General features: G+C 36.5%; 1 protein-coding gene and 1 long non-coding RNA gene across 10 annotated transcripts in view; both read right to left on the bottom strand.

Moving 5' to 3' along the window:
* LOC126759830 (uncharacterized) overlaps positions 1 to 17182 on the bottom strand; it is a 103054-nt gene extending 85872 nt beyond the window's left edge. The window contains exons 1-5 of one of the 4 annotated variants that reach the window (XR_007667087.1): positions 16023 to 17181; positions 15737 to 15957; positions 15503 to 15684; positions 9639 to 9714; positions 9367 to 9570 (exon numbers count right to left, since the gene is read on the bottom strand). This is a non-coding gene — a long non-coding RNA (uncharacterized LOC126759830). Of the gene's footprint in view, positions 1 to 9366; positions 9571 to 9638; positions 9715 to 9813; positions 10449 to 15502; positions 15958 to 16022 lie in introns of those variants that run through there. The other 3 variants (XR_007667088.1, XR_007667086.1, XR_007667089.1) reach the window with 3 other exon arrangements.
* A 2090-nt stretch (positions 17183 to 19272) lies between these two features.
* LOC126760110 (zinc finger protein 329) overlaps positions 19273 to 27108 on the bottom strand; it is a 30830-nt gene continuing 22994 nt past the window's right edge. Inside the window, exons 2-10 of one of the 6 annotated variants that reach the window (XM_050475526.1) lie at positions 26101 to 26706; positions 22783 to 23148; positions 22013 to 22117; positions 21681 to 21813; positions 21527 to 21621; positions 21259 to 21348; positions 20806 to 21185; positions 20494 to 20720; positions 19273 to 19840 (exon numbers count right to left, since the gene is read on the bottom strand). In XM_050475526.1, the coding sequence (XP_050331483.1) occupies positions 19599 to 19840; positions 20494 to 20720; positions 20806 to 21185; positions 21259 to 21348; positions 21527 to 21621; positions 21681 to 21813; positions 22013 to 22117; positions 22783 to 23148; positions 26101 to 26139 (1677 nt within the window). In that variant the 5' untranslated portion in view covers positions 26140 to 26706 and the 3' untranslated portion in view covers positions 19273 to 19598. Of the gene's footprint in view, positions 19841 to 20493; positions 20721 to 20805; positions 21186 to 21258; positions 21349 to 21526; positions 21622 to 21680; positions 21814 to 22012; positions 22118 to 22782; positions 23149 to 26100; positions 26884 to 27108 lie in introns of those variants that run through there. The other 5 variants (XM_050475525.1, XM_050475522.1, XM_050475523.1 and 2 more) reach the window with 5 other exon arrangements.

Genomic DNA, 27108 nt, shown 5'->3' with positions numbered 1-27108 from the left:
CTGCAATTTACCAGCCAGCTAATTACATTGCTTTAACAATCGTAGGCTTGTAATGTAATTGTAGTTGGTTTTGGTGCTTTGTTTTGTGGCCTCATTTCGAAATCACCGCTGACATGTGGACGCGTGTGAATTCGTACATTAAAATGATAAATCTTACTGCGGGAAAGCACAACTAATTAGTTGGGATTTTAATGACTCCGAAGCTAACTGACGGTCAGGGGTTTCAGGCGACAGCAAAACATCAACAGTGGAAACAGATTAAGGAAAACTACTTATTACTGCACTAAATGAGTTCAGAAAGAGAGAAACCATGGAATTCGGATTATAATCCCACCCACTCCCCATGTAACGGTTTTGGTAAAAACTATTAAAAGATGGTACGAGAGGGCCTTATAGGAGTCGGTGCCAAAATTAGATGACGAGAGAGCCCCAATTAAATCAATCTCGGAACCTACACTAATTCGGTAGGTAATATTACCGTGACATTCCTACATTCTTGTTCTTCTTCTTTACTGTTGTAGACACCGCTTACGCGATTATAGCCGAGATAACAACAGCGCACCAGTCGTTTCTTCTTTTCGCACAGTACTCGACGACAGAGTTTCTCTCCCACCACGAATACCACCCAAATTTGTGCCCCTTTATATGGCCCCTGTAGTAAATATTACAAGGACCTACTTGCCTCAGTCCTTGTTCGGTTCATTGCATTTCTTAAACTGCGGTGATATCAGCCTTCACTCTAACGAGAACATCAACAAGCTGGGCAGCGGCACCTCTCCAATGAAAGGACCGGACATTCCAGCTACATGCCCTTAAATCGTAATCCTTCATGCGTTTTCCATGGTCGTATCAAAAGGGGGATCTCTCATCGGATGTTGTTTTTTACTGTTCATTTTTTACGTGGCGGTTCCCAAACCCAGCGTACAACCCTGTGGAGGGGATGTTTCGCCTTCTCACTTTAGCTCGCTTTCAAACGGATGTTCTTTGGCTTTCCAGAGCATACTTGGCCTAAGACCGGAAGTCCTGAGCTGCTTGAGCCATATGTAATAGAATCGTTTCGGGTCAAAAGTGAATTTATACAAAATATCTTCGATATTAATTATATAAAATTTAGGAACTGGAAGCCACGCAAATTCTGAAGTTCCAAAATTCTCACAATACGGTTTTTGAGGAAATTGATAGTAAATTTACAAGACATCTTATTAAAAGCCATAGAAAAAACCCATTTCGCCCTATATCTTGTACACTTTTGACACAATTTGCAGGATTTTTTGCCCGAATTGGAGTTTTTAAATACCATTTTTGAAAATTTGGAAAAATGAAAGTATTTGTTACATTCAAAGCATAGGGTAACTGTGAGAGTGACACCTCGCGACGACAGAGTAAAAATAAAGATATTGTCTTTTTTTGTCACCCCTACGTTGCAATGTGTCAACTGTTTCTATTACTATGTTCTATCACTATTTTTAAGAAAGATATAAGCCAAAAGATATAAGACAAATTCAAAGTCTGAAGAGTATTCGAGTAAAAATTAATATTTTTTTTTGTTTTTCTTTATCTTTTATAATAAATTTTGTAAAAAAATTTGTAGAAGTATTTTTCTGAATATTAAAAAACAGCGAAGATCGTTTTTCCGCTCCCAAGACGTTGCGCCCGGGGCGACGGCCCCCTTCGCCCCCCACGCCACTGGACAAAATCCACGCCCACTTCACAAATAACACAATTTTGAAATCCATCTGATCTTTCAGCTTCCAGTTTACAATTCAAGAACCAATCAATCATATTAAAGAGTCTTTCAATGAGACTTGAGTTCGCCTGAGGTAAAAGAATAACTGATTCTTCTTAGTTACTACGGCTTCTTGAGGACCAAAGGACAAGTTTGGGAGTATAGAGGTAGTAAAACAATCCTATTCAAACAACAATCCCACGCTGGACGTGGTGGCATTTGTCTTCCTAGCTAATGATGTTCTCTTAACTGAGGCCGGACGTTATAAACTTCCATAACGCAGAGAAAATGCTGTAAAATGAACACAATGAATATGACTTCTGTCGCACACGCAACGGTCGGAATTTAGATGAACAATAGAAGTAACGCGGTCTGCTACTCTCCTCTTCAAAAAGTCCAGATATCGAGACAATAGTCTCAAGAATAAAGGCATCATTGCTACTAATTCGTTCCTCGGCTGGCAGTACGTAAATTATGCCTAGTTCAGACAATTAAATGATCAAACATGATTCAATCGACACAATTAATTGAGAGGCTCTTTAGCAGTTGGTCTCATGTATCTGAATAAATATGGTACATATCGCTCCTTTGGACTCCCGCCCACCAACAAGAAATCAACGCCCACACCATTCGAAAGCATACTAAATATTCTTCAGACAGTCCACTAACTCATCGTTAGACTTCAGCTTGACCACATAAATTACAAGTCCACAAGCGCATAAATCACTGGCGTACGAGCTGAGCAAATTTTTTGCAGGGCACGTTTGTGTGTGCTTCTAAGGATGGGCCGCCAACTACTAATTGAATTGATTGACAATATTTTATGTTTATTTTTATTTCATTGAAGCAAAGGACTTTTTATGCCCCGAACGAGTATATTTCGCAAATTTTTGCAAGCGTTTTTTGCAATGATTTTCTGCTTTTCACCCGCTGTTTTAGTGCGCCCGCATGTGACGAGGGCGGAGGGTGAGTGCTTAATGATCGAATTTGTTCAGATTAGTACTAATAGTCTGAGAGACGCCCATGGCTGAGCGTGATTTTCTATGGATACGTTAGAAACGCAAGCAGGAAGGGGCTGGCGCACAAGTGAATGAATGACACATATGTTTGCGAGCACTTGAGTGCATAAAAAACTGCAGGATATGCAATAAAAATAGTTTGAGCGGAAAAACAGGCATGAGTAACGAGCGCGAGACGAACAGCGAAAGCAAAGCGCAACATCGATGGGTGACTGCCAAAGTCCTTAGACCAATAAATACCCAAATATGTGTGCGCATTTTGTTGCAAAGTGCGTACAAAGTAGCAGCGCAGTTATCGCATAATCAACGAAGATCTGTAAGGAGAGCAGGGCAGCAAATGGAAAATAGTTTGTTTTGACATTGCGGGGGTGATTTCAACAACGCAAAGCAAAAGGCGATGTTGTGCAGACGTTATTGCAAAAGTTTACAAAACACTTCGCACCACACCCCGCCAATCAAGCTTAGTCCACAGCAAGCCAATGTATTGCTTACACTTAAGCTAATGAAATCGCCTGTTAAATGAATTGTGAAAGCCATAGCCGACATGCCAAAGGATAACAACCCGAAAAAATTAAGCAATTGACTTGACGATGTTTGCACAACGCGAATTAGGCGGAAGTGCGCGTTTTTGTGTTTCGCAAAATTTAAATTTAAAAAAATACATTTGACTTGTGGTTTGGTTTGAAAAGCAACTCCCTTTTTATTACGTGTTGCCGCTGGCGTTTGTGGCTCATTTTTTTGCAATTTTAAATTGAAAACTCGTGGTTTAGAGCTTAAAAAAGAGCGTGGGGAACGAAAGGCTCACAAATCTAGAGTTAAACATATTAGGAAGCGTGTCAATGCTGCTGAAGTGTCCATATGTGCTGACAGCTATTTAATCGAGCGTTTTAAAGCACTTCAACCGACAGCTGTTAACCCGTTCCGCGCGCTAGAGCGAAGTCGTTGGCCTTTTAATGGCTTTACTTGGCGAATTTGGTCCTGCAAACTTTGTACTTGTGGGTTTTTTGTTTGGAAGTCGTATTTGCTGATTCGCTGATTTATGTCGAACGGAAGTGTAGCAGAAACTTGCGTAATTTAAAATTAAGAGAAAAGCGGTAAATTATATCTGGCATTTTTTTTCTTTTTATTTATTTTATTTTAAGTTTTTTGTGGTATCCGAGCTGCAAAGAAACACGATTTATTAATAAAAAATAGTACGAGAGAAATATTTCAAGAGAATTATTAGTATTGTCTGGACGCAAACCCATTCAGTCGCCACTTTCTCAAAAGTTCTTAACCAAGCCATTGTGGATTAATAGTTAAATCCCCAGTTTACATTAAAACAAACTCATTTCTCCCAGTCCTAGTCCCAGTCGTCCCAGTGAATTACAACATTTTTTCAACATGCTTCAAACTCATCCCCGCCTACGCTAATCCACTTTTGAACCCTTTCTGTATTCGGTTGCCAAAGCAGTTTGTCCCACTCCGTCTGTATTCTAAAAAGATAAATACATTTTAATAAAATATGCCGTATGCAAATATTTACCTTCTTCGTCCAAACGATTTGCAAAACATTTCAACAAAATTTTATACTTGAATATCACTTCTAGCCGCTGTTTCAGCCTCAATTGTTTTTGTCACACTTCCGGAACTTAATGGACTGAATCCTTTGAATTTCCGGTGCCTGCCACTCCCAATTTTTTTGCTATTCAACATCTCACATTCGCTGCCAAACGCATTCTCTTGCATCTTTGGCATTTAAGTGACCCGTCATAATTCTTTTATTCCATTATACGTTCTTTTTTTGCACACAGGCCAAAATGGCCAACAACAATGGCTGGTCTTGTGCTTTTGGCTTTACTCGCGTCATTTGTAATTGCTTTAGGACCGCTAATAAATTATCAGTTATTTAATTTTGACATTTTTCATATTTTTCGGCTTGGCGACTAAATCATTCTGTTTGGGTTTACTTGGCTGGAAGTAGTGGGAAATATTCGCAGATAGGGCTCACTGATTTTTGGTGCTTTTAATGCATTTTCACTTTTCTTAAGTTTATTTTTAAGTTTAGTTTATATTCTTCTTCTTCTTAATTGGCGTGGAAATCGCTTAAGCGGTTATAGCCGAGTTAACAACACCGCATCATTCGTTTCTTCTCATTGCTATGTGGCGCTAATTGAAGTTTCCATGTGAAGCCAGGTCTTTCTCCACCTGGTCTTTCCAACGGAGTGGAGGTCTTTCTCTTCTTCTGCTCGGCGGGAACTGCGTCGAAAACTTTCAGAGCTGGAGTGTTTTCGTCCATTCGGACATGACATAGCCAGCGTAGCCGCTGTCTTTTAATTCGCTGAAGTATGTCAATGTCGTCGTATATCGTCGTTCCATTCGAATGCGGTAATCGCTTCTCTTCCGAGGCTGTTGGTAATTTTTCATTGGGGGCGTTTTTTACGTGGCGGGTTCCAAACCCAGCGCACAACCCTCAGGAGTGATGACTAGCCTTCTCACTTTAGCTCGCCTTCAAACGGATGTTCTTTGGCTACCCAGAGGATACTTGGTCAAAGACCGGAAGTCGTAAGCCGGTTGAGCCATACGTAAAAGAATCCTTTATGGCCATCATGAACTTTCCTCACTTGCGTGAACTTCTGCACATCACTTCATCCTATAAGTTTATACAATATTACTGGATAGTATAGGGCAAGTTACCATCTAATTTTTAACTGAGTATCAGTTTATTTACTTTAATATATTATAAGTCCTGGGAAATTTTCTGATACCGTCAGTAATACCTCTGTAGTCTTCTACCACTCACTTGCTCAGGTCTCCCGAGTAAAAAAACCTTAACGACGAGCATTTACACGAGTTCTAGCAAGATTAATTGCGGATTTTTCGATTGAAGAAGTCTAATGCGGTAAATTTTTAACAAACATAAACGCAGCTATAGTTAGGAAAAAAGCAACTCTTTTCAAACCATAAAACCATGAAGAATAACTCCTCAACTTGGGATTGCATGCCGACAGTTCACGGTGTCAAGGTTTCGCTGCTGTCCGCCAAGATCTCTGGTAACCATGTTAAAGCATTGCACAAATTATTTATTTATTGACTTGTCTAATAGCTAAAATAACAATTAACGTCGAACGGCAGCCGCGTAGCGGAAGTCCTTAAATTGCCGTCGAAAACGGCAATACGCAACGAGTGAAGCGTTGCATGAGCGGAAGGGTTGGCGTTCACCAACAAACACTCACACACAAAATAAAGACACCAAAGGTAGCTGTCGGCAGTGAAATATGAGACAATATGCCGTCATGATAATTTGTTGTGACCGTGTATTATTATTTGTTTGTTTTCTGTTGGTTATGCTCTTCTACGGCTCAATATTACTTGTAGGACAAGCTTGTGAGGGCGTTGTTTATATTGTGTGCGACATTTGTTTTGAGTTGTTTATTTCTTTTATTCTGATTGTTGAGCCCACCGATTGATTTGCGCTGAACCCCTTCATGTTGTATACTTCTGAGGTAGCCATACATAAAATTGTCGTAGGTGCGAGTGAACAGTGCGACACGTGAGCTGACTTTCACCTTTTGACTTCGACTGGAGCGCAGCTAGTAAACGTCGCGCTGCAAATGGTGTCACCTTGCCGGCTACATTTACACATGTCGCGCTATGCGGACTCGAAGGAGTTATGTAAATTCATATTTTTCTATTAGCGGCTCCCTCCATTCGATATTTTGACATTTTCGGGTTCAACGCCTCTGAACCTAAGTGTCTCAATTAGCATATCGCTGGCGTGGGAAGTATGCCCTCACTATCATTGCTTTTATACTGCCTTATTTATTGCCCTTGCTGCATTATTGGGCTTTGTTCAACCACGAAATTAGCCAGCGAGGTCATGTGAAAGTGCAAAATTTGATTTTGATTTGTTTAATGCTTTCAGCGCACAGTTTTAGCCCTTTATTTGGATTTTTATATCATATTACATTACACTTTGATTTCGTTTATTGTTATGATATGCAAATCATGCGAGGCAATATTTAAATGGATGTTTTAATGTACTCATATGCATATCTAGCTCAATATGGCTGTGTGGCATGTGCAACACACGCGATGATTCCATTAAAGTCAACTCAGCAACACTTAATGTAAAATGAGTTGTGGGAATTGTTTTCAGTGCGACATAGGAAAGCTGGGAAAATTTTTGCGTGATAGTGGATACTGTGAGATGAGAATGAATCACAGCCGTATTGACATTTCAGTAGGATCTATATTGCTAACCTTAAGTTGAGGTTATATCCTAGGTGTGTACGAAGAACTGTGGAGTACGAAGCTTTGAAGCTTGATATTTCAGAACATTTTGTACAACTAATCTATACGAAGAACTTCAAAGTTGGTTAGCGAAGATTTTTTTCTTTTTATTTCTTTTATTTTACAAACTGCAATTTTCGTAAGTATTTCATATTAACAACTTTCGAGCAAGAAAAGTTAAAAGGCATACCAGTTTTCCCTTCTACAGTGATATCGTCAGTTGTTCGCTCACACTTTCCTTTCCATTCCATCTTCTTTTTAATACACACTCACTTTTCGTAACTTTACACTCTTCTACAGATCCACTTTCCTAAACATATCGCGCCTTTTGACTTGAAAAGTCCGTTCTTCAGCATTTTTTGTCATTCATACATACTTTGATTTCTTTTCCTCCCGCTGTCATGCTGCTCTCTTTATTAGTTGATTCGCTGCTTTACGACTTTATTTGTATCGCAGTCATTGTGCCACTTATTGGATAGGAAATTAGATACATTTTTATTATTTTATTATTGACAACAAATCGTCTTTATCGCCATTGACCTTTTCTCTACGCGCAGCATGGCAAACATTTTGTTAGTACACTATTTGTGTGTATTTGTGTTTCGAAAACGGAAACAGTGTTGACCGGATGGCTTGACTGGACGTATGACAGTCAATGCTACTTTAAGTTAATACATTTTTTTTAGTTGCACATTCTTCTTTTGTACGTGCGGATTATGTTTTGTATTGCTGACATGCTGAGGAAGTGATTCGGTAGTGATTTCGGCAGCTTACATGTTTCCGTACGTCCGTACACTTATGGACCATGCTTGCTATGATTCAATCATTGTTGCATGCCGCTTGTTTTCTTATTTAATTTCCTACAACATTGAATGGCATGGTGCTCAGTGATACAACAGCAACTTGAACTTTTGGCCGGAAATATTACGTTCATCGGCAATTGAGTGCGTTTGCTCGCGTGCGACAATTTTTTTTAATCCATTTTTTGCCCTTTGATGAGCTAACAGAAGCACACGCTGCGTCATAAAGTCCATGCTTTAATATGCTAATAATGTTTTTGGTCGAAGCTTGAGTTATTGCAATTTTGAGCGCCAACAGTCAATCTTCGACTGCTTTTCTGATACGAAGTTACGCAGTTCAAGCACCGTCAACAAACTTTTTTATTTTATTTTTCCACTCTAAGCATACAAGGTTGGTAATCAACTATTCTTCAGTGGTTTAATTTACAAAGTAAAGCTTTAGTTTAAGATTTGATGACATTTTCCCACCACTTTGCATGCGCGCTAATTGAAATCCATTAGTCGGGAAGTCATTTCTCAAAAATTATCGCTCACCACACCGTTAGCGCTTCCCAGAATAAGAAGTGTCCTGCAAACTGCCTTTTCATTGCGGTCAGCTGAAGTTCACTTATGAATTTCTCAAATTTTGCTGACCCATGCCCGCACACTTGAGTAAAATTGACCAGCGTATGTTCATAGCATTTCATATAAATCATAAAAATGTCAAGAATTCATTTACTTAGCAATGAAGTGCAAATCCTAGTGCAGAAACGGACGAAATTTGTATGCTTTTACACCACTACTCTGCAAAATACTCCCAAAAATCACGCTAACCCACTCATCTTCATGCATTGATTTCTATACCGATCTGATATTGCTCAGCCATAAAAACATTTATCTATAGTTTCCGCTTAAATGCACAAAACGTAAAGGACAAACACGCGCGTTAAATAAAAGTGCCACAAGCATTTGGACATGCCTGGCCACTTTGCGACGCCAATGCATATTTATTCATATAAGAAACGGTAGAATTTTCCCAAAAAGCATATGCATGTAAGGCGTCAGCAACATGAAAAAACTCGTATATATAGTACGTAGAGCTGGTCAAATTCATACTACCAACGCGCCACCACTCCACCTTGCACACCAACCATAAATGTGCGCATAAATCATAAACAAATAATGAGCTACGCCACTCGGTCCTTGGTTCGGCCGGCGGGTGCATGGTGATGCTTGAATGCCTGCCGAATGGGGTGTGTGACGCGCTCATAAAGGGATTAGCATCTCCGCAATATGCTCAGTGCACCGATTACACCCGTTTAATAGCTTCGATGGCTGGTTATTTATTAAATACATATTTAGGTGTATCAAATTGTTATCGCAAAAACGAGATCTGGGTCATTTGTAACTTGTATTTTTATGTAAAGCACGGACACGGGCGCGAACGCACGCGGCAGCCACGATAAGCTGGCGATTATTTACAGATTTGTGGTTTGCTTATGCACACACTTCCAACACATTTATTAACTATATTATATACGTATATGTTTGTATATTTGTGTGTACTTACATTGAAAATTAGCTGCGCTGTGCTGAAATCGCAGATTTTTTTAAAATTGCGGTTCAATTTTTCACTTAACGGCATTCAACAGTTACACTTTTATTGACTTGTCAAAGTGCAGTGCTGCCAAGTGGTGAAGTTGATGAAGGCTAGCTTAGGCGGTTACCAGACGGTTTCGTTTATTTAAGCTGTATTTACAATATGCAGCATTAACTAAAATAAAATGAAAAATACAATTAAAAAATAAATAAATAAAAATAAATTAATTAAATTATTTTTACCTATCGCTTATGCGAAAACTTCATTGGAGGACAACAATTCTCAACAAGTTTTTGATCAGATAAGATAACTGCACAACTGAAATATGTAAAGTGAAATAAAAAAAATTATAAACCAATATTAAATTTAGATATAGAAAACACAAAAATTAAATACTTTAAATCAAGCAAAACTAACCCAAAACAAGAAAAAATATTATTGATTCCGATCGTTCAGTTTGTATGGGAGCTATAGTGGTCCGATATCGCCAATTCCGACAAATGAGTAGCGTCTGGAAAGGAAACAACGTCTACAAAATTTCATATCGATAACTCAAGAACTCTAGACCCTCAGTTTTTCGCGTATAAACTGACAGAGAGATGGACAGATGTTGTTATTAAAGTTCTAACGGTTATCTAATCCCCGTTAGGATGGTAAGGATTATCTAGGTTATCGTCGACGTCATCTAATGGGATGCCCTAGAAACGTGCTGTTTCGACGGGGTCGGACAAAAGGGTGTCAGATGAGTGGGGTTGGAGGGGCATGCAAAGAGGTGGCCACTGTCATGCGGAGACTTATTGCACGCAGGACATATGTTGGATATGTCGAGGTCTATTCTTGATAAGTAGGAGTTTAACCTGCTACAGATCCAGAACGAAACAGCGCAAGGGTCACTCTCGTTTCTCGCGGCAACTCGAGAGATGGACAGATAGACGTACATGGCAAAATTTACACAACTCGTCCCGCTAATTATTTACATAACTATCTTTTATAGGGTCTCTGACGTTTCCTTTTGGGTCTTACAAACTTCGAGGCAAACTTAATATACGCTGTTCAGGATATAAAAATATGTATCCGAATTCGGCCAGTTGCGAAGTTACAAAGTCTGATGTAGTGGAAACCGCAAATGCATCCGACCAATGAATAACTATTAGAAAACAATTTTCTATCCCTCTAGCAGTATATTCAAGATGAGAGTGGCTTCGACGGGATAAGACCATATATAATGGCGTGTTAGGCTTAGCTCCCGGATATGCCGAAATCGAATTCGTAGTCAGTCCAATATCTAGAGGTTTCCAGAAGCAACACGAGCTTCTCGCCTGCTGCCTGGCATTGGTCAGCCTTACAGGAGATCATTTGTTGGAAGTTTGTTGATTCTTTCGCTGTCTTCAACTCGTCACAGTGCTCTTTTGCGTCCAATATGTGTTTTCATGTACAAAGAGCTCTTCGCGTGTTTGTGTGGCAGTGAATCTTATATAAATGTCACAGTGTTGACAGCCGTCGGACGTGTGGCATACGCTCATGAATGCTTAAATGAGTTTGCGTCAGCTGAGCGCTGGTTGAGGGGTCACGCCACAGCACCCTTCCAAAAAGTTACACGTGTCTACAGCATCATAATGCTTGTAAGTGAATTCGTGTGCCCGCCTTTTCGTGAGTTCGTCCGTCCGTCCGTGCGGCCACCCACTGGCGCTGCATGAGTTCTCACATCAAAAACAAAGAGAATAAATGCCAGATTTCAATTTGTGCACCAAAAGTGTTTATGAGTTTTTCACACAAACAACAACAGCAGCAACAACCACACGGGCGAAGATTGTTGGAGAAAGGAAAGATTGGCTTTTTAACTGTTACAGTGTCAACAGCCAAGCGCAAACATGCAACCACCAACAACACCCACCACCACAGCAGCGCCGCCCCAGCCGCATTCGTTGCGCCTCGACGGGCGTAAAGTTCATCATTTAAGGCGTTAAATAGCCGAATACAAAGCAACGACTTGTTTGCAGCGCTAAGTATGCCTCGGTGTTTGCCGCCCCCTTGGGAAATTTTACAGCTTTATTTGTTGTTTGCAGTACACTGCCGCACGTTACTGTAGCTCTTGTTCTTGTTTTTGTTGCTTTGTAAATTTTGTTGACTTTTGCGTTGTAAATACGAGGCATTTAATTTGTTGTTTGCTCAATGGCTGTTGCTTTTGTTGCTATTGTTAGTTGTTGCAGCTATTGTTGTTGTTGTATGTGTATTGGTGTAATTTTCGCCTGTAATATGACATGATGGAATCATCAAAATCGCATTAAACGCGCCGTGTAAATTATACGCTTTATTAAAAGACTCTACAACAACACCAACAGTATTAAAGCGAAAGTACCGCAAAAGGATTTACGCGCCATGCAGAGGCCTTAAAATTTAATCGAGAGATGTTTAAAGATGCAACTGTGATATGAGATCAGCGTAAAAATAAGACTTAAAATGCAAATGAGGTTAAGGTTTAATAGAGTAAACTCCTGTTGGCTGTGCCGCACTACAACCAATACACGTCTAATTAAGACTATGTGTGTTCTTTTAAGGTCTAACTGACATTATTTATGATTTTGTTAATTTTTTTTTAACTTTTCTTGAAAATTTCGACGCAGCACATCCGCGGTAGTCTTTTGCTTCCTTCTTAGAGGCTGAATAAACACTAATGATGCGGAAAAAGGTACGAGGCGTTAGACGGAGCTGATGGCCACAGGACTTAGGACGTTTGTAGCTTAATGTACACCCTTATACTGTTTCGTTCCTCCAAAAGGTGGCTAACCTAGACCAAAAGACTTATAGGTAGTAACAGATGGAAAGTGTTTTGCATCCTCTTCTGAAGAAAAAGCTTTCCGAGCATACATATTTGCTAACTCACTGCCCAAGATCTCTTCACTTTTATATTAGATACAAGAACGGAGCTTTCTCTAGATGCGAACAAAAGAATGAATCTGTTAATGGGAACCATTCGGAATCAAATCTACGAATTTTCTCCTCTATTCCTTATAAAAGGGTTCAGTTCTGCCTTTTTCAACAGGCGGGGAGGTCGATCCTGTTTCCCATATTACAATTTACCGGCCATACTACGAACGCAACAAACTACAGACAGAAATTGAACGCCATTCACAGCGGAGCTAATAACAGCTTCACTGAATCCCTCCGAGTAAATGGCATCCATGAATTGAAACTGCCACCCATTACAGATGAAAAGCTTAAGTTGCTTTGCCAATCTAAAGTGCTTCCCTTGCCCAACATCCCTCTGGAAATTGAATCAGGTTAAACTCTTATTTATCCAGAATTGAAATATATATGCTCTCACAATGAGTCCCTGCATAACTCTAATCACCTCTTTGCATGCTCTTTGAAACCGACGCATCTAACACCCCTTTCTCTATGGTGCTACCATGCCGAAGCAGCACGTTGTCCGAGGCTGCCGCTGCAACAACAAATTGGAGTTTTATCAAATAGTTCTAAAAAAAAAGTCAAAACTTTTGTTGAGTCTATTTAGGTACACCCTGTAGCCATGTTCTTTAACTCAGCCTCGAACACAAAAGAAAAAAGTATTAAGGTACAATATATAAGAGAGAAAAAAATGTAGACATCAAATAAAAATGGAGCTGGCAGCCACGTGATAATAATTTGTATTCATTAAAACTGCTAGACGCCGCCACAGGCCGCAGACGACTTGTGGACTGGTTGAGAAACGAAGAAAATGAAGAGGAAAAATAGGAGGCGAGAATAGGAGGTTGTACGCAAATGCGTTGCACTTACTGCCTACAACTTAATAGCAATAAAAAGAGACCTGCTGAGACGCAGCTCATACCCGTTATAGGCAATTTATGATTTTTAATAATAAAAAGGTGCGAAGAAGTTTCAGCACAATGGCGCTAAAGAGAAGCAGTATATGCGACCTGAAATAATGGAAATTAAAAATCTATTTAAAGCAGTTGAGCGCAAAGCAACCTAATCCTTTCCCCACTCTACAACTCTTAGAGATGAATTCATAAAGTCGCTTAATCCTGCTTTCGTCAACTCATCATCGTCCATCACCGTAGCGCGTTCCATCCATCACCAGCTGTCAACGTAGACACTTTTATTGGGCAAAATTTTACAGAAATAAACCACAGCTGTCTAGATGCGACGCAGGTGTAACGGTAAAGAGCGCCTAAAACGCCACTAAGCCTTTAATGAGATGTGCAGGAGAGCACCGCTCAACAGCAGGAGGGAAGAGAAAGCACCCTTTTAACAACGTAACCACAAAAATTAAAAAAAAAATATAAACAGCAAACCAAAGCAACAACTTAATTAACAGCCAGCAGCAACAAAATGACGAAGAAAAGCGAAAAAAAGGATAAGCGAGCAGACCAACGCCTGCGTAAAGGGTGGCAGAGCACGTGTGTGGGGAAAGTACACAAAGCGTTTTAGCAAAATGGCGCATTTCATGTGTAAAATTAAATACCTTCATGAGTGGCGCTCCATTCCACGCTTCATAACTTGTTGTTTTGCGGTTTGACCGCCAACCCCCAAGTGCTGTTGCCCAAGCAGGTGTCAGCTGGCAGACACTTGCTCACTGCTTCTCCACGCACCAGTCTTTTATCTCTTTCACACTCACACTTATATTCCCAGCGCGCAAGGGAAATTTTTCATACGCTCTTGAAGGTGAATTTCCCCTGCTTTTTGAACGCGTCTTGTTAAGAGATTGTGGTGATTTTTCTTAAGTTTAGAGAATTGATTGATTGATGATTTCTTTTGGTTTCGGTGGAATGAATTTAAAATTAAGCAAAATAAAATAATTATTAAATTTTTAGAATGCTGAAAATACGCCGTTGGTGAATGCCAATTCTGTTTTATTTGTGGTTGTAACGATTATTCAAACCCTGCTTGAGAGAAAGAAATAAGTTAACCATCATCGAAGTCGCTTGACGGGAGGCTAAGGAATCGGGCTGTATCGACGGGTTCGGACTATGTCATGCGGGGGCTCTTTGCAAGCAGAATATGGATTTTGCATGTCAGGCTCTATTATGGATAAGTACCATACCCCAGGATACTACAATACTTAGAACGAAAGGTATTGTTGTACTAGGGTCATTCTTGTTTCACACGGCAATACTAGTTATTCTTCCGCAATAGGTGGTGTTTAGATTCCGAGTACGCCATTCACTGAGAGGTAGTCAATGGAGGTGTTAATATCTCCACTGTGATTGGCGTTCTGTGCGAGTCGGAAGTTGGTAGTGTCCGCAACTTGGTCGGTATATTGATCCAGTTCATCGACGTGTTGAATGAATGTTCTAATATTTTTAGGAGGCGACTCCGCTTCATGCAAGTGACTTGGAGAGGAGTCTGTTATGCTTCTTTACAGGGAGCATGCGGACCTCACTCTGTAGATTATCGATGGGAAGCATCCTTTTCTGGTTCGGAGTGCCGTATTCTGGCAAGTCTGTATCTTCTCTATCTGGGCCTTGCTGAATTCCGATGATTATATTGGGGTAGCGTATTTGATGACCGGCCGTCCGATTGCCTTTTATGTATTCAACAGCGTCTTTTTGTCTTTGCCCCAAGTGCTGCCGGCTAGTGACTTGAGGATCTTGTTGCGGCTTTGTACGTTTGTGACAATCGTGATTGCATGCAAAGTAAAAGAGTGTAGACTGTCATGTGATTTTTTGAGCTCTTCACGGTCGGAATTTTAACATCATCGACGGAAAGACAGCTTCGTCCAGTTTGTAAATAGGGTAACCGAGGTTTTGGCAGGAATGCAGAAACTGGTTACCTTGCTTAGGTGGCTGCTGTGCCGTGAAGCGGACAGTAACGCCTGGAGCGCTCACCACTATCCGCTTTTTATGTTGTAAGTAATTTTAGAACCATAGTGGTCGGATCCGAGTTTTTGAAAACTAACATTTATCTCTGATAAGCTTTCAAAGATACTGTTATTTGAAACAAGCATTTATGTAGACCGATATTGATCCATCCTTTTAAGCTAACTCATATTGATCCTTGAGGTTGGGAAGCATTCGCAACATCCGAGAATACTACTTTAGGTCGGTTTCGGTTTAAAACGCGTACCATGTAAAACACTTTTTATGATTTGGAAGTAAAAACTTACCGATCCAACCCCAAATAACAGGCCTTGGCGGGATAAAATCTGGGTCAATTCCGGTAACATGGAACGGTATGTCGTGACTCGGACGTCAAGGTCGCAGAATTCTCTCATGTATCTAGCTGCTGACCAATTTCAACTTATTTTACGACCTTCTTGAAGTAGCCTCGATCTACTAGTCAGTTCGGCTAAATGACTCTAATGAGATACGACTACGAACAGCACGCATTTAAGAGTTACTTGTGAATCGCTCAGTGAGTTAGTTGTAATTTGAACAGCTTCACGATCTCTCTTCATAGAAAATTTATGCCGTGGCTTTTTGTAATTATTTTCTATTAGGCTTCGCATAACCTTTGGGCTTCAAAACGATATTGATTGTGGATCGAGAATATTGATTGTGGATCGAAAATATTGATCGTGTCGACAACATTGAAGTGTCTTGCATAGCTTTGATAGAGCCTCTGTAAAGAAAGCAGCGCTTAGTTAGAAACTTTTTTCAAATTCTCTCAACCATTTCGAGTTTTACCTTTCTCTCCGTTGTGTTTTTGCGTATGGTGGTATATTTTGTTACAGAAATTGATTGTTGTAATTCAAGTTCTTGAACCGCTTTTATTATTTTTCATCGAAATAACGGTGTTTTACAAGCTTTCTTTCAATTTCTCGTTTTGTTTCGCCCTCAAATCACTTCCGTGGTTAAGCCAAAGTCTGTTGCGTAGCTTTTAAATCGCTAAATTGAATTACGCATAATCACAAATATTTATTTTAAAATTTAAAAACACTTATTTCACAAGAGCTTATATAAACCATGCAAACTGCGATTTTTTGTTTAAATTTTTATTAATTTTTTCTTGTTAATTATATTATTGCTATTTGAGTTTATGTTTATTGAATTTATTATATGTAACGGTATTTTGTTTTAGTAATTTTAACCTATTTATTTTCTTTGTTGTATTTGTAGAATTCGCATAGTCTGGTTAGCGCCTTAAGATTACTGATTACAAAACTAATTTAAAAGTGTTTTTTTGTTTTTTGTTTTTTTTTTTTAATATTAAAATTTTTTAACTACAAACTAATGTGTATAAAAAAATCAAATATTGCCGCGAACAGCGGAAAATATAACTTTGCTGTTCAGTTTTCATATTAAAAAAATTACATTTTTTATTTATATGTATATTAGAGGGTGACTTGAAAAACAAGCCACAGAGGAAAGGAAGAAATTTGTAAAACTCACAAAATTAAAGTGTAGAGGTTTATTGTAAATAAATAACGATTTCGACTAAAAAATTAGTTCGAGAATTATTTAGAAAAGGCAGATGTTTGTAAAGTTTAAAATAAGAACGCAAACTTGGGAAGACTGCAGATGGTAATTCATGCACTGTGTGCAATTATTACTTTTAAATTAAAAAAAAAAAAATTTTGCAAAATGTAAAAAATTTTAAAATTGTATATTAAGAAATGAAGGAAAGAATATATTAAAATGAGAAGTCCAAATTATTCTAAGTAATGATAAAAGGCTAAGAAAAAGAATAAGCGGAAAAATATTAAATAAAATGAGACCTGAAAATATAAACAGATAAAAAAATAAATTCTGAAATGAATAAAAACATATAATAAAAAAATTTTAGAAACCAAAAACCGTAACATTTCAAATATAACCATTTTGGAATTACATAAAAAAATATTTTAAAACTTTTAATTAAAAATGTAAAATAAAAATAAAAATTTAAATTGAATGAACAATTTTTATAAAACAAAGGAAAAATTTTTAAAGGCAATTAACAAAATTTTTAAGGAAAACAAACAAATAAACAAAAACAATAATAATAAAATTGTTATACAAAAATTTTAAGGATTAATACATTTGCTTTTTTTTAAATACCACGATTTAAAAATTATTAATATAACTAAATAATTTTGGAATTACATAATATATATTTTAAAACTTTTAATTAACAAATGTAAAAAAAAGGAAAAATATTAACAATAAATTTATACAAATAAAAAACTTTTAAAAAATAAAATAAAAAAATAAAAATATAAAAAAACTTAAAAAAAAATAAAATTAAAAACTAAAAAAAATAAAAAATTAAATTAAATAAATAACAAAAATGTAAAACAATCTAAAAGCATTTTTAATATTTTTATAAAAAAACAATAATAAAGTTGGTAAAAAAAAATTAAATATTAATACATATTTTTTTTAAACACAATTTAGAAATTAATGAGGACATCTGTACATAAAAAAGTGTAGCACACATACATTTTTAATAATTTGTTTCATTTCAAAATATATGTACATATCTAAATATGTATGTATGTATGTATGTACACATATGTTTTGTATATATTTATGTGTACGTAATAATACTTTTTTGCTGTTTTCGTTAAACTTAAAATGTTTGGAAGTGAAATATTGAAGCGCGCAATAAACACGCTTTAAATTAGAAACATTTTCAAAAATTTTGAAAATAAACTTTTTTGAGTGATATTTTTTTTACATTTTTCTTTCAGTTGCGCATTACTCAATATTCTTTTTTTTTTGCTTAGATTGCTAGTGTAATGCATTTCACAGTAAACTGCTATATTTTTCTTTAAGATTTACTAAGATTTTTGTTGAAAAAAAGTAAGATCCAATTTCATATGTATTTTGTCAATGAGCGACATTTGTAAGTAAAATTGCTTCGCTTTTAACACAAATTCTTCAATTGTTTTAATTTTATGTATTTACAGTATTCGCCGGCACGCTTTGAGTGATGGCAGATTTTGCCAAATGCAGTTGGAAAGAAGCGGTATAGAAAAGAACACAAAAATATATACATATGTACATATGTATATACATATGTATATTAAAAAAAAAATAATTTTAAGTAAATAAAAAAACCTAAGTAAATAACTAAAAATTAAATAAAAAAAATTATTTAAAAAAAAATTAAATAAAAAAAAATATTTAAAAAAAAATTAAAATGAAATATAAAAAATAAATTTAAAAAGAAATTAAAAAATAGATATTAAAAAAAATTAAAAAATAAAAATTAAAAAAAATAAAAAACAATTTAGAATCTGAAAAACATAAAATAGTTAAACATAAAAAATAATAATATATTTTCGACAGTATTATTATTTTTATTTTTGTTTACAATTTATTTTTTGAGTATAATAAAAAACTAAGTAGAAGAAAGACTCTAAAAATTGAAAATTTAAATTTCTACATTTAAAAAAATTGTAAACTTCAATTTTTACAAATTTTTTTCAAATCATTATTTTCTATTGTTTTTGTTTTTGATTTATTTTTTTTACTTATTATTTTGTAGTTATATTACTTTTTATATTCTATTTTCCTTCCTTCAATAATAATTAAATAATATAATAAATAAATAAAAATAAATTAATTATAAAAATAAAATAAATTAAAAATGAATCTTATATAATAAAAAAAAATTAAATGAAACTAAATGAAAAAATTAAATAATATAAAAATTAATATAATTAAAAACAATAAACAAAAAAAAATTAAAAACAAATAATAAAATTAAAAAAATTAATTAATTAAATAAAAATAATAATAATCAAAAATGAATATTAAATAAATTAAAAATATAATTATAAGATTCTGTTTTTTACTTAATACAGATAATTTTCTACAAAATTACGTTCTCATCCTTTTTTTAAATTCCGCTTCTCTGTCGCATTTGCCAAAACCAAGCACCATCCGACGCGCCAAAAATTTTCGTATGATATATTTTTACACTTAAAGTTACTACACATATGTATATATGTATATGTATGCATGTCAATTTCTTAAACGCTCATTTTATATATATTTTTTTCTTTTCCTTCTTACATTTTCATGCGGGATTTAGCGTTCGCTCAACACACGCCCTACACGTCACTGCACACATTGCAATTACAAAATAAATGAAAAGTAATTACAATTAATTAATTAAAAATTAAGTTAAAGCCTTAAATATTACACAAGCAGCAATAATTGCTTAGAAGAGAATCTGCATTTCCACGCGAAATTGAATTTATAACCTAAAATAGAAAAGTATAGTTGTAAAGCGATTCAGTTGACATCCTTACGCCGCCGCCACCGCTGTCGTCTCTATTTGGTCGGTATGAAACGCGCCTTCACTTGATGGGCCAGCAATTGATGCTGTTGTTGCTGTTGTTGATGCAGTTGCTGTTGCTGTTGTTGTTGTTGCTGCTGTTGCATATGTTGGCTTAATTGTTGTTGTATAGATAAGCCGCTGGCATTGCTGATGACGTGCTGATTGTGTAGCGGCTCGTTAATCTCAACTTTGATGGGAGGATTTAGCGGTTCTTTGTTCTTGCGCGGGCGACCACCTGGAAAACAAGTGAAATCAATTTTATTTTTGGCAGCTACAAAAACCAGTGTTGGAGAGGAGAGGAGAGTGAGCGTTAAAAAACTGTATTTGAGGTGAGAAGAATAGGTGTAAATACTGAGACTGAGAAATATTAAACAAAAAAAAAATTTATTAAATTATTAAAGAAAGAGAATTTTTGAAAAATATGGCTTCAGTTGGAGTTGCAGGGAAGAAGTTGTTGAAAAAGTATAATTTTGAAACGCGTGCAAGATTTAAGGGTTAGAGCAAGTGAGTTTTGCGACTTTTTCCGCACAAAAGCTTGACACCAAAAGCAAATTAAAAATAAAATGTGATACATTAGGTGGGGCAAATGAAACAAGTGGCATAGCAGAGGCAAAATATACAAGCAAACAGCGCTTCAAACGCTAAAAAACGTAAAGTGAGTGAGGTTAGGTTGAAAAGTGTTAATGTAAGGTTTCACATTAAACGCAAAGTCAAGCATATTAAAGCGGCGTTTTCTTCACAATTCCACAGGCAAATTACCCAAAAGCTTAAATTAATGCACATGCCTGCTTGTCGCATGGCGCAGCAAGTTTGCGCAAATCCGCTTACAAGCAGACACTTGAACACTAAAGCTAATGATATACATATAAATAAACTGTTTTTGTTTACGCTTTCTTCCTGTATTCGAACACATACGTTGGCCGACTGTGTGCTGTATGGAGAGCGGCTGACCGATCATAGCCAACGGCTGTTGCGGCGATTGCAATGTTATCGATTTCTTCGAACGCTTCGGCGGCGGCAGCTCGTTGTGTGCGTGATTAGTTAGCAAATGTTTGGATAAATGCTGACGCACTGCGAAAGCTTCATTGCAATTGGCCACCGGGCAGGTGAGGTACCTAAACAAAATTAAAAGAAAATGCCAATTAATATGCTGCAATCAAATGAAACACACACAAATCTGCGTTGAGCTGCAATACGCACCTGCCCTCCAAATGACGCTGCACGTGCTTCTTGAGCAACGTCTCCTGGTTGAATGAGCTGGGACATGTGTCGCATTTGTATTTGAACTCGTCGTGCATCTTCAGGTGCTGGTCGAGATGTGCCTGCTGCAGGAATTTCTCATCGCATTTGGTGCACTCGTATGGGAAGGCCATGCCGTGAGACTTCATATGTGTGTGCAGCTGTGATTGCTGCTTGAACGTCTTGTCCGGACAGCGTGGACAGTAGTAGCCGGTGATGCCGGCGTGCGCTTGCAGATGCTGATTGAGCGAGGTGACTTGTGTGAACTTCTTCGGACATTGATTGCAACAGTATTGCTGTACTTTGTGGTGCGTCTTCATGTGATTGTTCAGATTGGTCACCTGTCAGTCAGTGTATTGGAAAAACAGTTAGTACACACATTTTGTGATATGAAAAAATGTAGTGCGTAATTACCTGCGCAAACGAGCGTCCACACTCGGGTTCGATGCAGACGAAGGGACGTTCACCAGTGTGCAAACGCCGATGATTATTCAAGTTTGTGATCTGTGAAGCAGAAAAGAGTATTTGCCAATTATTTGTTGTATATGCTATGATCTTATTTTTAATTGATCTTGTGATAAAAAATGTTTAAACATTTTATTTTACCTTTTTTATTATGTTTGATAATTCTAATTTATTTAATCGATTTTTATTTAAACATTACATCGAAATCTTTTCTAACCTGTGTAAACTGCTTGCCACAATCCACACACACATACGGACGATCGTTTGTGTGGATGCGTTCGTGATTGCGCAAATTGGCCGCCTGTGTAAAACCTGTGAGTAGAAAATTTTTAAATGCCCATATTTCTTTTGGAAAACGCGTGAAAGCTTACCTTTATTGCAAAAATTACAAACGAACTTCCGCTCCGCTGCGTGATTCCGTATGTGTGTGAGTAATGAAGATTTGCGCGAAAAGGTCTTGTTGCAGAGCGGACAGGAGCCCTCCTCGTTGAAAATCGAGTCCACCTGTTTTGGCGTAGAGAAGCAATGCTTAGACAAATATTTCAAAAGCTCAATTATACTTCAAATCTTACGAATACCAAATTTTAAATACCAAAAATAAAAATGTGTAAATAAAATTCTATAATTTAGTGTTTAATTTTGTGGCTACGCTTAGTAATATATATATATATATGTATATACTAAAATTTGTACGAATATATACGTCTAACTGTTGTATGGTCTTCTCCAACTCAAATGCTGACATTGTGACCATTTTTAATTTCGCGCGATTCTGCAAATTAACCTGGCGACGATTTTGCCGGTTTTGCTGCGAATGAAAATGGAATAAAAAAGAGAGGATTTGGAGTATATATTCATGTTTATATAATGCATATAATATTTTCTTTAAATTCAACTATATGTACATACATACATACACATGTCCACAGACATATTTTAAATAAAATATTCAAAATTAGTCACGAACGCTTTAAATCACTTGCTGGCGCCCTAAAGTATGCTTTGTAAATTATAGGAAGCCCAAATACTGAATTTTCGAAAATATGATAAGAGTTTTACATTAAATAACACTAAAAAACATAAATAATTAAAAATAATTCCTGCTACACATGCCTAAAAGTATGCCTCGAGATTTTAAAGTTCAATTTTTTTTTAATAGAATCAATAAATTAAATAAATATTTTCCAACGTTATATTGTATAATGTTTAATTATTCGGAATAATATACTACACGCATCTCATCTACGACCTTTAACCTGCTTTCGAAGCAACTTTGAGACAACTAATAAGGTGAATATTAAAGACACGACATTTGACACACACAAAACTTGACAAACAAAACTGAACACACAACAATACACTTCCACATATTCATACATTGTATATACATACTTAAGTAATCTACACGTTAAATTCCAACTACAACTCAACTTCTAGCCAAAAGCAAAATAAGAAATTTCGGTCCTCTCTCACCTTCTCTGTAATCTCAGATGATGAATGTAAACTTTCGGAAGAACTTGTTGATTGTAATTGATGTTGTTGCTGTTGTTGTTGTTGCTGCTGCTGCTGTTGTTGCTGTTGTTGATGTTGCTGTTGCAATTGTTGTGCCAAAGCGTTGACAGCAGCAACGTTGTTGTTGCCAGCAGCAGCGGCCACGTTATTGCTTAGTTGCGCTGCAACTGCTGCGACATTTGCTAAATTTTGCGTATCCACAGCACTAGAGGCACCAGCACCACCACCAGATCCGCCGCCACGTACAGATGGATAGAAACCGTTGGCGGTTAGATGTTCGGAGCACTTAACACAGGTGGGTATATTATAGCCGGGTACTTGGAACAGCTGCAGATAGAGAAAGGTATAAACTAAAATTAACGAACTGGAATGTGGTATAAGAATGAATGAGGTACAAACTCTATTATGTGGTGTAAAATTGTGAATTAAATCCTTGTTATAAATGTATTATGTAAAATTTAAACCCATTGTTGAACTGAATAAATTTTGAGCATATAAAAGTGGTATAATTTTGCTATTTGAATTGAATAATTGTTGAGCCTATAAAACTGGTATAATTTTGCTAGCTTACGAAATAGTAAAACTGGAATAAATTTATTTAATTTTATAAATATAAAACTAGTATAAACGTATTTGAAAAAATATTTGAAGAAAACGTAAAACTTAACCCATATTCGAATTGAATAATTGTTGAGCCTAAAAAACTGGTATAATTTTACTAATTATCGAAATAGTAAAACTGGTATAAATTTCCTTAATTTTATAAATATAAAACGTATATGAAATGAAATTATAAAACTGGTATAAACAAAGTAAAATTTAAACCCATTTTTGAATTGAATAAATGTTGAGCATATAAAACTGGTATAATTTTGCCAGCTTAAGAAATAGTAAAACTGGTATAAATTTATTTCATTTTATAAATATAAAACTGGTATAAATATATTTGAAATTAAATTATAAAACTGGTGTATATAAATGAAGAAATGGTGGGATTAAGTTTCTTTCAACCGTGCTCACAAATTATTGGGGTTACTTAAAAAAATTGTATAAGTTTAAGTTTTTATGTAAAAATCATTATAATTTTTTAAAATTGTCTACTTAATTCAAAAATAAAATTTCGCTTCTACCACTGCAAACCAATTAATGACAATATAAGAAAATCTCCCTTGGCAACTCTGCTGAAATCCTGCTATTGACACCCACACTCATGTATTGCCTGCCTGCATTGCCGGCCCTCTACACTCGCTGTGTACAAGTATTTTTAATTAAAAGAAAACAAAATTAATTGCAGCAAACTGGTTGAGCGCAATGGGCAAATTGAAAAAAAAAATAAAAATAAAATAAAATAAAATTGAAGCACAAAAAATAATAAAATAAAATTAGTTTTGCGTTTACAAGTGTTGCTTTCGGCGACGCTGACTATTTCTACTGACCATACCAGTTGGTATATACTACATATGTATGCTATTATTGTTTTTGTTGTTGCTGCGCATTCGAGCAAACCAATTGGCAGACCAATATACGATCCGACGGTCGGTTAGTCAGTCTGTTATAACCTATGCGGCGACAATGCGTCACACTCCTTCATATATATGTCGATATGTATTTGCATTTCCCCCGCCCCCTCTCTTCTAACTCTGTTCGTTCCGTCTTTGCGTGCTGCGTTCTCAAAAGTAATAAGTCAAGCAGAGCGACGTTGGCTACTTGCAGCTTGTTGAGCTCTTTGTTATTATGTTGTTGCTGTTACTCGCATGTACAATCTACTAAATACCGCACTGCCGACGGCGCTGCCGGCGTCGACTCTTTCAACGTTATACACTCGCTGACTTCGCTTGGATTACTTGACTAGCTCACATTGCTGTTGTTTGATTTTTGTTATTTGGATTTTCATTTTTAGATTTTGTTTTTGCTGATTGTGTATGTTTTTTCAGCATTGTTTTAATACGTTTTCTCCATTTTTATTTAAATTTACGTATCGGCGTGTTGCTATTTCTTTTGCGAAAATCGCTGTGTGTGAGCATTGTCGAAGCGTTGTTGTTGCGTTCGACGTCGTCACTTGCTCTTTGGCGCAATTTTTGCGATTTCTTTTTATTATTAATATTTTTTATAATAATATTTTTTGCGCGATATTCGTTTTTAATTTTTTTCTGCTCATGTGTAGGTATTTATACATTAATTCGCCTATCTGTGCCTATTTTTTGATATTCCTTTTTTTTCGTTTTCGACATAATACATATACATATAATGTTGAAGTTTTTCTCGTTATTTTTTGCTTGATTTTTATTTACCTTTCGCTTTGTTGTTACTTTATGCTATTCAACCATTGTTGAAAGTTGGGGGGAATTGTGGTAGAATAACAAAAGCTACGAAAGAAAAATAAACGCACAAAAAAACACAACGCAAAAAAAAATTAATGAAAATAAAATATATAAATGGGCTGTTCGTTGTTGTGTGCGGAGGAAGACGTGGTGCGCGGTGCAGTGCAGCGGAGCGGCCGCACAACAGACAAAGCGTACATTGTGCTGAAAAAGTAATAAATGCTTGGGAATCGTGAAGAAGCAGAAGAAATTTTCGTATTTTAGACGCCATTTTAGTAGCGTTCAAGCCGGTCAAGTGGTTATTAAAGAGCCGAACGAAGAATGAGTGTGTGGCTGGAAACGCGTTAATGCGTTTTTTTTTTCATAAGCCAAAGTGAGCCAGAAAACATGTCACTATACGAAATTAAAAATTTGACATATGTAGATAAGTAATTGTGCTGATCCCAACACTATGTATTACCGTTATCTCCTCCAGGGAATTAAATATACTACCTGCATTTCAAAATACGCTTTTACCGCCCTTTTCATACCACCGACTCATTGATTATTCCTTCCTCCCACAACAAATCATACGCTTTTCTTCCCACTTTCCAATTTCCATTTTGCAATTTATACCGTTTTAGAAAAGTGGAACAAAAAAAATACCACCACCCAAACTTCTAAGCTGGCGCTTAAACCGCCACTCCCACCGCTGGTGTGTACGCTACCCGTATCTCATGTCCATCACTTCGCTCGGCTGCCCGCCCTTCCAAACGACTGAAAAATCAATAAAAATAACAAAATACACATTTTTTCCAACAATTGAAAAGCTGCTCCTCCCACCCGAAAAATTGCAATGGCGCATAGTGCAAATTCGAAGAACAGAAAATATGCAGATTTTTTATGAAAATTTTCGAATTCGGTTTTATGCAGTTTTGCGAAATTTCTAAAATTAAAAAAACCGCGCTTTTCCACTTACCGCTGCTGGTTGAAAGCACAATCTACAGATGCTTTCCATGTCGTTTGCTCTGTATGATAGCCTGCGTAGCGATTCCAGCGGCAGCGGCGTTGGTGTTGACTAAGATTGATCCAAAGGAATCCAACATCGAGGGGGTCTCGCGCGCTAACAACGTTTCGCTTTTCACGTAAATTAGCTGTACTTCTTATTATCGAATTGCTTTACAAAGTTATGTATTTTCGAAGACACAAAATACCCACACTTTTATACGTTTTAACTGATTTTTAAGAGAAATATGCTGGTTTTTAAATTATGGCCAACGGAGCACCAGTGTTTCTATTCTTTAGTTTTTTTTACGACTTATTTTGCTTCTCGCTTCACTTGCGCCTTCGCTACTACCTACTGTTTGGTTTTGCCGTTTTTGAATCGCTTTTTTCACAGCTATACAACATACAGCTTTTTGTTCAATTAATATTTTTATTCACTATTCACAAATTGGCGGCACAGTTGTTTTTTTTTCTTCTTATTATTAATTGCTATGTTTATGTTTTGAAACTTTTGTTTTTAACTTTGTGTTTGCTTTCACCTCTTTCTTTCAACTACTTGCTATCTTTTCCTTGACTTTGACTAATCAAAATAATAAAACTTTTTTATTGCAACTGAATTCGAAGCATTCTCGGCGCTCGTTTGGAAATGAAAAAATTTTTATACTCGTCACAATATACCCCCTACTCGTCAGCGCAATTGTTGCTGCCAACCCAAGTGATATACGTGCATCACGCTCGCGTAAATGTGCGCAGGAACGATACCGGTTGTGAAGATATCCGATTGGAATGTGCTAAACAGAATAGGCACGACAATTGTAGGGGCAAATCTGACAACTAGTAGCGAGTAGAGGATATGGCAGGGTTGCTTTCCGAAAAATATTGATGTGGTTTAAAATTTTTGTAGAATTAGTGAACCAATTATAAGCTCTTTTTAACAAAATGCGTTTTAACGAACTAATGTGCACTTAAAAATATTTTAAAT

This window comes from Bactrocera neohumeralis, chromosome 5, assembly GCF_024586455.1.
Source record: "Bactrocera neohumeralis isolate Rockhampton chromosome 5, APGP_CSIRO_Bneo_wtdbg2-racon-allhic-juicebox.fasta_v2, whole genome shotgun sequence".
Lineage (NCBI taxonomy): Eukaryota > Metazoa > Arthropoda > Insecta > Diptera > Tephritidae > Bactrocera > Bactrocera neohumeralis.
This window is presented reverse-complemented; position numbering and strand designations above follow the sequence as displayed.